The sequence below is a fragment of the Aplysia californica genome, unplaced genomic scaffold, assembly GCF_000002075.1.
Source record: "Aplysia californica isolate F4 #8 unplaced genomic scaffold, AplCal3.0 scaffold00618, whole genome shotgun sequence".
Taxonomy (NCBI): domain Eukaryota; kingdom Metazoa; phylum Mollusca; class Gastropoda; order Aplysiida; family Aplysiidae; genus Aplysia; species Aplysia californica.
In genome coordinates, this window is record NW_004797888.1 from 398,376 (window position 1) to 409,449 (window position 11,074).

General features: G+C 39.8%; 1 protein-coding gene across 1 annotated transcript in view; it reads right to left on the minus strand.

Moving 5' to 3' along the window:
• Nucleotides 1-6,550: 6,550 nt before the first annotated feature.
• Nucleotides 6,551-11,074, minus strand: part of LOC101850510 (cysteine protease atg4) — a 23,073-nt gene continuing 18,549 nt past the window's right edge. The window contains exons 8-10 of the mRNA XM_005107649.3: nt 10,418-10,494; nt 9,445-9,564; nt 6,551-7,641 (exon numbers count right to left, since the gene is read on the minus strand). Of these exons, the coding sequence (XP_005107706.1) occupies nt 7,441-7,641; nt 9,445-9,564; nt 10,418-10,494 (398 nt within the window). The 3' untranslated portion in view covers nt 6,551-7,440. The remainder of the gene's footprint in view (nt 7,642-9,444; nt 9,565-10,417; nt 10,495-11,074) is intronic.

The following is an 11,074-nucleotide window of genomic DNA, read 5'->3' on the forward strand; positions in this document are numbered from 1 at the left end:
GAGAGAGAGAGAGAGAGAGAGAGAGAGAGAGAGAGAGAGAGAGAGAGAGAGAGAGAGAGTTATCCCGAGAGATTTTGTTCTTGGCTTATGTTCCTTTGGGGGTAGTGAAAGTTGATGAATATGATGCCAACCAACATTCAGAACTTGTTTATACATATATGAATACCCCAACCCCAAGCAGCCTGGGGAAAAAAGAATAGTCCTTTGTTTCTCCACCATGGAGTGCGACTCCTCGGTTGGTTGGGAGCAACTCACGTATCACAATGTCTTTGACACTGAAGTAATACCTTTTCTGATTACATGCTGTCAACTGCTTGGATCTCAATGAAGCTGATCTGTTGTTAACTCTCACAACCATCCCCCCCTCCCCCATCCCACAAAACCCATTTCTATTGAGGTCCGCTTTTGAAATGAAAAAACCGCATCAGTATCAAAAGTACAAACAAAATAGGAATGTAACTGTATTACAGAAGAAAAAAAAATACAAAGAAAGATCTTATAGACAGTTGAGGAACGAAACAGCTACCAAGGACATGAGCATGTCCAGACAGGAAAGTTCAGTTAAATGAGAATATGAACAAGAGACATTATTATATATACACAGTCTTGGACCTTTCACTGGCAAGAATCAAGACACGACCATAATCTATACTGGCGATAACAAAAAAGTATCACTTTTTAATAGTGTACAAAAATCTGGTCTTTTGAGTCTTTACATATTTCCTTTCACTTGAGTACGTAATACTATAAAAAGTAGGTCATGTTATAAAATCAACATTTCAGCGTTTCTATTAGTGTTCACAACACCTTCTTCGAAAAACAGAAAATTGGCAATTTTCCCCCGGACCATGAGTCAGATTTGTTTCAATTCTTTGTTTCACATAAAGTTTAGGTCTGTGTTTGTAAAAAACCACAGCAACATTTGATCATTGTCACCAAAGGAAGGTGGAATGCTTCACTTGAAATCGGAGAAATCAAGCCATCGGCACGCTCCATACACTTCTACTGTCTCTACAACATTAAACATCAACCAAAAAATAGACATCAACCAATTTTCTGTTTTTTAATCTTGGTACCTTGAACACCAACTGAAGCACCAAAATATAATTTTTTATAACATTACCTACCCTACTTTTTTTTAGGGTACTTCGTATTACTGATATATGAAAGGAAAAGAGTAAAGACTCAAAAGACTAGGTTTTATACACAACCAAAAAATGGTACCTTTTCTTTGATCACCAGTATATTCATTAATAAATATACAAATGTAGGGCCTATATTATGCTGAGCAAAGTTTCTAGTGAAATCTATTCCTATTGATAAACTATACCAAACCCTTTAAAACATGAAAAGAAATAAATGTACAGGAAAACATCTAAACATACATAATAATAACTTAATAATAAATAACATGGCTAAAAATACAAACGATAAAGTAAACGGAGAAACAGAGTTGACTTACTCTCATTTGATGAAACAAATCTCCTACATAGCAACATATTATTGCGTTAACACTTTGCTTCCTGCTATAAACTACAAGTGATTAACATGCAGGAGTTATGAGTCAGCAACAGAGAGCAAAGTGTTGGTAAATATTTCAAGCCCGCAACAGAGTAAATAACAATGACAACATTCAACAATTTTGAAATTCAGCCAGAGCAAGCATACCATAAAGTTAAAGGCTTACTATTTCCATTCTTGGAGGTATGTGAAAGACACAGAGCCCTATACAAGCCAAGCTACACATGTTCACAGACGCACTATACATGACACACATCACCTCCCTCCAACCACTTGTCTGTACATGTTGGGGCAAAACAGAAGCAGAGAGGGTACCCCCCCCCTCCCCCCTGTACAAGGGAAACAATCACCTTATCAATATCGAACTTGTTTTCCATTGTTATGTTCCTTACATAATTAAACAAAGACATGGAATTCCCAAATCTATGTCTTATGTCAAGCAACAAGACCACTCAGAAACAAAACAGTCACGAGATGGTAAAAATAATCGCACAGCGCAAGAGGGATGAGATCAAGAGCATGGCACTCCACACCGTGGCTTTTATATATAGGCGATACAAAGCCAGTTACAATGTAAAACGCAATACATGCACACATATACACACACGGCTAATGAATGAGAAGGTAAATGTTTTTTTACAGCGCTCGCAACTGCGTAAGGTCATATGAGCGGGGAATGAGATGTTAAGTTAAAATTTTTGTTGATCTTCAAAGATAAATCAATGGCTGGGTGCAAGACTCTGACAAACACCAAACGGCCAAATGGAGTTTGTCAGAATCTTGCATTCAGCACTTGAAATTCGATAGTGACCCCTTTGTCTTTCAAAGAAAATATACATGAATAAAACTCACTGTCAAGACAGTAGAATACAACAACATGCAAGCCCTGAACCTAACACGAACATAACTTACTTTCAGCGAGGCTCAAGACATGAATGTAACACATCCACAATAACTCACGCTCAACCCTTTGTTTTAGAAAGAGTTTTACGGCACTTGCAACACAATTAAGTTATTTCAGTGCAGAAGAAAAGATGTGTCACAAGAGAGTAACAAACACAAAAAAGAAGGATGAGAGATGAGGATGATGAATATTTGATAGGAAAGAAGGAGCAATCCACACCAGAGCACCTGTCAACCACCCACACACTCAACGCTAGGTATAACAAAACTGAAGACTTGAAAGTAACACATCCATAGTACAACAGTGCTCCAGATGCAAGCTGAACCTAACTTACTCTCAGCTTAAGAAGAATACCTGTTAAAAAAAGAGGATGGCATTAATCTGAAATAAGTTTTAGTTTTAGTAGAGGTTTTACGGCGCTCACAACTGTATAAAGTCATATGATCGCTACAAGATTAGAGGTGTTACAAGAGAGTAACAAACATAAAAAAGAAAAAGGGACATAAGGACGATAGATGTTTGATAGGACAGAAGAAGCATACCACATCAGAGCACCCACCAACCATCCACAATCTGAACTAAGAAAGGGCAAAGAAAAGAGGTGAAAAAAGCATGACTCAAGTTCAAAGAGTGACCAGTACCCATGTTGCACAGTGTTAGTCATCACATATGCTCACACCACTACTTTCCACAAAGGGTATTTCGTTATCTCCGTAGGTATCATACTGGGCTATGACATGGTTGACTCAAGGTGTGAACCTCCAATGGGGTATTCTCGAACTTAGAGTTGCTTGAGCAGTTCTCAAGGCTCTCCACCTATTTAGCTCAGTCCTATCGGAGAAGGATATTTAATTCGGATGTCCTTCCCCTAAAATCCAACAGTGTTGAAAAGGGTTTTAAACCCCTACCATTTCATACGGTCTGAAAATAGCACAAGACCTCGTGTAGTAACCATGGTTAAGGTGGAATCTAAATCTGAAGCATTTTAATGAACTCAACTACATTAACTTCAGATATGAAAAGTTTACTTAAAATAGGCCTACTATAAAAATATATTTTTGTGATGTAGCACTAAAATACTAAAAATAGAATGTTCTTTGAACCATCTTTTAAGAATGGGCAACATTTTATATTGCCATTAGGCACTACTATCGCTGCAATACTACGCAACTGCTCAGCAGACAGCAGAATGAGAAGACACAGGCCAACAACATGAAAAAAAAAATCAGCAGCATGTGAGATGAAGCAATGAGTCCAGATGCAACCACAGATGACACACTAGTGACTTTAGACACTTCAACCACATGCCCAGGTTCCCCAACACATCAATGATGCCACCTTGAGGTTCTTGCTGCAGCCAACAACTTCCACAAATGTCAGAGTACTGAAATAGTCCACACTTGAATTTACTTTTACAATTTCTGACCTTTTCGCAATAAAGGATCCTGCATGATGCACTTAAAAACAATTCTAACTGTATCCACAATCTGAAATGTTCATGAACTAAAAAGTGGGACATTCATATAAAAAGAATGTCTAGCTTTCTAAGATATCTATGACTTACTGTAAAAAGTAAAACACACAGACACTTTTAACATCTTTTACCACACATAGACACCACTAACATCTCTAAAAACAGACTCACCAAACAAAACCGTCTCTTAGAAAACACACCTAACATTGGATGGCACAATAGAAGTTGATCATTCGCTAAGAGTCAACACCAAAATTCACATTTCAATGACTCAACCAAAAAACATGACATTCTCAATGAAACAAAATAGAAAACGTTTCTTCAGTCGTTGTCGCTCATTCCGTCCTCTTTTCTGTTCTCTTCTGTCTTACCCCACCCCCCGTCTTCTTCCTGTCCACACATCACCATTTATATTCCCTTAAATAATCACAACAACGCACAGCTGAAGAAAAGGAAATAAATCACGCCAACCCTTGAGTATCATTACCATCCAACAGTATCTGACAGCTGGTGATCACCAAATTCTGGGGAACTACCCATCACTGTCAGACCACCATCAGTCAAAGAACATCCTATCACTATCAGACCACTACCACATAGCTCTAGTAAACATCCTATCACTATCAGACTACCACCACATACCTCTAATAAACATCCCACCACTATCAGACTACCACCACATAGCTCTAGTAAACATCCCACCACTATCAGACTACCACCACATAGCTCTAGTAAACATCCCACCACTATCAGACCACCACCACATAGCTCTAGTAAACATCCTATCACTATCAGACCACCATCTCCAGACCAAATAGACATCCCATCACTATCAGATCACAATCAACTAGCTTTGGTGAATATCCCATCACAATTGTGTGATTGCTTGGAGAAAGGTCCCAGTTGTCAGCAAAGTTATTTTTGAGCAACGGGGTGAAAAGGTCGAAAAAGTCATACCAGGTCAAAAATTTAATTCCATCAGAAAGCTCACATTTAACCATTTCTTAATCGCATATTGAAAGGATTAAAAAATATTTTAAGTCTAAATATTTTCCTATTGGTTATTTTTGCTACAGATACTTCATCAAAGGTTAAAAATGTGCCAGAATTAGAGTATTTCTCCAAAATTTTGTTTTTACTCCCTGCGTTACAAAATGTGATATATCTTTAACCCCCCCCAGCCTGTCATGACCCAAAAATTGAACAGTCAGCTTGAAAAATTCTTTTGTTCAGCAAGTGGCTAGCCAGTGGTGTGAGCCACCAATGTAATCTTCATTAATTGTATTAGACATGCTTTCATGCATTCGAAACTTTGTGACTATAGTTATGTTAGCAGATACGGCATCATACACTTATTATCCTCTGTCGCCACCATTTTTACCACAGTACCCGACTAAAATTATTTAAAATTATGAGCATGAGCAGAGGAAAGTACTGTGCTGTCCCGTTGTTTTGTGGTCCTGACGGTTATGTTGAACTTCGGATGAGCTGATCTTTTTTCATTCCCCCAAACAACATCAACTCATCCGTAGTCGACTGTAACAGTCTAAAGTATGTCTGAGATACATTTATTTATAACAGTTGTCCCCAGCCAAGTACTTATCATGTTTGCAAATCACATTTAAAAACTCATAGATCAACAGGCATTTTTTCCCCCCCTCTGAATTAAGTATGACCCAAAACTGGGTCACGATGTATTTTACTATATATAAAAACCTGGTCTATTTTTGGGTCACGGCGTACCAGGTGCTAGTAAATATCCATGTAGTGGGATGATTAAAAGTACTCAAGATATTTAAAAAATTAGAAAATCAGCGTGTTCAGCATTGAATTTGAGGCAAGAATATGTCCCTATTTCAATATCCCAAATTTCTGACAACTGGGACCTTTCTTCAGGCGCACACACATTTGGCGGTCAAAGGTCATCACAAAGCTCTGGTCAACAGTCAGGCACTGTCTAACCAAGTGCTTCCTGTCAATTCACAGCTGTGGCATCTGTTGCATTGATCTTCTCACAGAGCAGTCATAAAAATGATTTATCATTTTTACAAGGCATCAATACAAATGTACAAAAGGATCACAACACTTTTATCACAAGGGACTGCTCTTGGAAAAGAAAAATCCATGGGAAGGACACATTTTTTGTAAGTATAAAATAAACACATTATAAATATCTCAAGAAATGTGCTTGATTCTGCTTGACCCATCTTAACAGGGTGATTTTAAAAAAAAATGGAATCGTTCATTTTTCTTGAGATAGTGATCGCATCTCCCTGTCAGAATATGTCCATTTGTGTCAGAATATGTCCGTTTGTGTCAGAATATGTCCATTTGTGTCAGAATATGTCCATTTGTGTCAGAATATGTCCGTTTGTGTCAGAATATGTCCGTTTGTGTCAGAATATGTCCATTTGTGTCAGAATATGTCCATTTGTGTCAGAATATGTCCGTTTGTGTCAGAATATGTCCATTTGTGTCAGAATATGTCCATTTGTGTCAGAATATGTCTGTTTGTGCCAGGGGAAAGAAATGAAGTGCACTAAAAGTCCACAGTTGGCAGTACAAGTGTTGCACGTCAGAATATGTCCGTTTGTGTCAGTGCAGGGATGACGCTGAGCGTACAACATGGGGTAATGTTCAAAACGCTGGAGTTTTTACTGTTTTACTTTTATTGTTTACTGTGCCTGCTTCATTTGGTAACTGGTAGCTGTCGTTTCCATACTGCCACATATTCAGATGACATGTCAACCAGAAAGTCCCACTGTGCCAGCTGACGTCATCACCTGTGTCAGTGAGCTTGTCCTACATGTTGAGGTGACCACCCATCACAAACCCAGCACAGGGTACATGTTGTGATGAATCTGCTACAAAGAACTGTAATGACATCGCAAACTCCACAGTCATCCCACCAGTGAGAGTGAGGCTTGCCATGATGGGGCCATCGCCATATCATCGCTCGTTGGTAGCTATGACAGTGTGATGACCTGACACATCTTGCAGCTCTGGCCAAAGTGACATCCAACACAACAAAACCCACAATAGCAACAACTGCAATGGCCATCAGCTATGGCAGACACTTGTCAGAACAACATCTGCCGTGCCAAGGTACCTGGTGCCATTGCACTGTCATTGGTGTCATTTCACCCTGAACCACAACGACCAAAGCCGAAAGCAATCACCAGTCGTGGTATGTCAAACAACAAATGTCTTTGCCATTGAGTTTCTTTTTCTGTAGAGAAGAATTCACTTTATGAGGCCACAGAAAACATTGTGAAGGCTTGAAAGGCCTCAAGGAATGCTGGAGACAAAACCTGAAAAATATTGCTCCCAGGAACAATTAAGTGAGTGTGTACTCCTGTAACACACACACAGTGCACGAGCATCTCATCTTTGGTACTCACTCCACACTGAGTTTTTTTTTGGTCAGAGAACCATTCACAACAACACAATTAAAACCCATGAAACTATTGAGAATGCGTGCACAGCAACAGCGTCCCTTAGCGCCTCCTCTGACACTTCTATGCCACGACTCCGCTGCCTTTCACAACACGATGAAATCTTCCGACTCTTTGGAGAAGGCCCGCATCTTCTGGCCGTTGGCATCGATGCGATAGTGTGTGACCTTGACCATGCCCTTGTCAACACTCCCACTGTCTAAGTCACCCCCATGAGCGTCTCGGTGGCTGCCCTCGGAAAAGATGAACATCGGATACGAGGCTCGGTCTTGGGGAGGGGAGGCCACCTGAGAAGGGGAAAAGCTCGATAAAATATGTTTTCAAAACACTTTTATATAGTAGAGGGTCTTATGGCGCTCGCAACTGCATAAGGTCAAATGAGCGCCAAGGGGTGGGTGTCAATTGAGAAGTCTTTACAGGGAATCAGACTTACTCTGCTCACCTCTCTAGCTTCAACAGCACAAGGTCTGCTTCGACTATCAAGGCACCCCGGAAATAGCAGGTCACAAGAGAGTGACAAACATACAAAAAAAGAAGAGGAAAATGACAATAGTAAGGATTAGGAAAAAAAAAGCAGCAGTTCCCTGTTGTAGTTCAGGCACAGTTATGAGCGTGACATGAATCAGCCCATTCACAATTCTACTGTGCTTGAACGAGAAATGTCCCCCCTTTGGGAATGGCCTAAAGACACTACAGTCAGTGGCACTGCCTCAGGGGGTGTTTTCAAAACAGTAAGGGATAAAGGTACCATGATATGGGTTAAGAAAAACATTAAAAATTGTCTTTTGTGTATATAGTCGAATTTACTTTCACATTTTGCATATGATAAAGGTTCAGTAACAAGACTTGGCTTTTGTTTAGACATGCTTTTACATTGATTCAAGCATGGGTTTTGTAGAAAACAGTTACGTAACAAGTTTTTGAGTAAAGAGAAACACATCAACACGATAAAGTCTATTTAGGGTGAAGTTTAGTTTTTAGTTTAGTTTTAGTTTCGAAAGAGTTTTACGGCACTTGCAACACAATAAGGTCATATAAGTGCCGAAGATTAGAGGTGTTGCAAGAGAGTAACAAACACAAAAAAGAAGGAGGGGAGATAAGGACGATAGTGGTTTGATAGGAAAGAAGAAGCAAACCACACCAGAGCACCCGCCAACGGTGGAGTAAAAGCAAGAAAGACGAGCAGAAACAAAAGAGGAAAAGAAAAGAAGGAATAACATGTCAAAGAATTTATAAATTGTATTGAAACAATTCCACCGAGCTGGCTCTAAAACAGTATTCTTTAAGCTACATAAAGGGGCATACAAAGCAATACAGTACAGGGAAAAATGAGTAGTCGAGAAGCTGTTTATGTTGATTTGGCACAGTAAAAGCCACAATTCAGTAGCAACACAGTTTAGATTTTACTACCAAAGTAGAAGGAACGGATCATACTAGAGCACCCATAAACCTCCTGAACCTGTGACAAAAGAAGCAGCTTCTACATGTCATGGTATAACAGTACAGTAGTCTCTAACTGAACACATTGGGAACTCCAACTCGTTCTTGGATTTACTTGGATTGGATTTACTTGGATCCAGAACTAGAATCATAGCAGGCGGCACATGTCCATAGCGGCTCATCTCTCCTTTCCAGCGTCCACCTCAGGGTCTTCCTGCTAACTGTCTCCATGAGGAGCTGGTTTGAGACACGCCTGACCACTCCTCGGAGCAAACTTTTTTTCGCTGTGCCCCGCACACACTTTCCTAAAACTCGTTCTGTTGATGTGCTGAGTGGATCTCAGCATGCATTTAGAGGAAGTTACCATGCGTTTGTACGTATATATTATACAATGAAAAACCCATGATATGATGAAAGCGTGTGTTCATGCGGAGGGAGCCTTGTAACGGCAAGCGTTATGGCAGAGGCCGCTGTAGCACTCATCAAATCCACAAAGAAAACATTTCAACATAGGCAGAAAATATAATATTTCACAAAGAAACTTATACGTCCTTTTATTTTTCAAACGCAAACACATTTCAAGTCCACAGCATATCACTAGCTACCGTATACACAGCCTATCCCCCCTCCCATCTCCCCTGAAGTCTCACCTCTTGTATAATTTCTCGAAATGCCTGAAACTCCTTTTCATTCTTGATGTAGAAGCCTACAGTACAGCTGGGGTCCATCTTGGAGAAAGACAGTTTCCGTGGCGACATGCAGTGGTACGTCTGAGGGCACAATTTATTCATTTGTTAGAGTTAGAGTTAATTCCATCAGAAAGCTCACATTTAACCATTCAAGTCAAAGAGAAGTACACTGACACAAACAGATGCTGTTCCTTCAGGAGACAAAAAACAGCAAGATAGCACGAAACATTTTAGCTGAGGATGTAAATTGTATGTTTCTGTTTGAGTAAGTCACAGAGCAGTAAGCTACATTCCCACTTGCAAATGCTATTCATTTTGTGTTGGGAAAAAACATGCAGTGGTACATCCGAGTGCATACAGCAAAATGATAGTAAAATTTATCATCTGATTTAACACAATTAGTGCATTTATGAAGAGGATCATTTCCATGCACACTATAGCGGCCCTGAGTCTGAGTGGGAAACAGCATTCAAGTAGAACATAGAGATGCTCAACAAAATAGATTTTTCCATGCGAGAATTGAATTCATCCTTTACAGGCAAGGACCAAGAAGATGCAGGGCCTTTATTTGATAGTTGTTTGATTGACAGTTAAAAAGTAAACTAACACACAACTAGGAGGTCATTTAGGGTCAACAAAAAAGACAGAAGTACCTCACAGGTATCCATCTGGGAATGAGATCTTGAGACAGATATCAGACATTTGGGGCATACGAGCTGGCTGGAGGTAATAAGACTGCCCAGAAAAGAGTAAGCGGAGAGCCCCTTTGGCGGTGAAAGAAGCAGAGAAAGAAACCTCCGGGGTACAGCTAAGAAATATCCCACACTATTGCAAGTCATTTTCATAACCAAATTCAAACAGAAGATGTTGATTTCTCTAAAGGAGCCTGATCGAAGTTACAGATTTTTGGCTAAATCCTATGGCTTTCCAGTACCTCGATCTTAAAGTCGTTTCCTCGTGTGTCCACAGCGTCACGGCAATAGTGTGGGTCCAAGTAGATCAGCTTGTCTTCTGTATGCGGATAACAGAATATGATGTGATAATGACATAGATGTTTATGCTTAGATTTGTGAGTGAGAGATTTGAGGGTGCTCATGTATGCTAAAAGTGTATGTACGTGGGTCTGAGAGTTTGTGTTGGCTAACAGAACATGATGCGATAATGACACATGTGTTTTAGTAGAGGTTTTATGGGGCTCGCAACTGCATAAGGTCATATGAGCGCCAGACGATTAGAGGTGTTACAAGAGAGTAACAAACATAAAAAAGAAGAAGGGGAGATAAGGACGATAGATGTTTGATAGGAAAGAAGAAGCAAACCACACTAGAGCACCTGCCAACCACCCACTGACACATGTGTTTGTGTTTATGTTTGTGAGTGAGAGAGTGTGAGAGTGCACATGTGGGCAAGTATACCAACTGCTCAGCGTAAGACTCTGAATGAAGTATAGCGGAATCTTGCATTGAGCAGTCGATATTTATATATATGTGTGTGTGTTTGCGTTAGAATGAGTGTATACACAACATGTGTGAGTGAATGTATATGTATGTATGTGTGTGTATATATGTTAAAAAGAGAGAGAGAGAGAGAG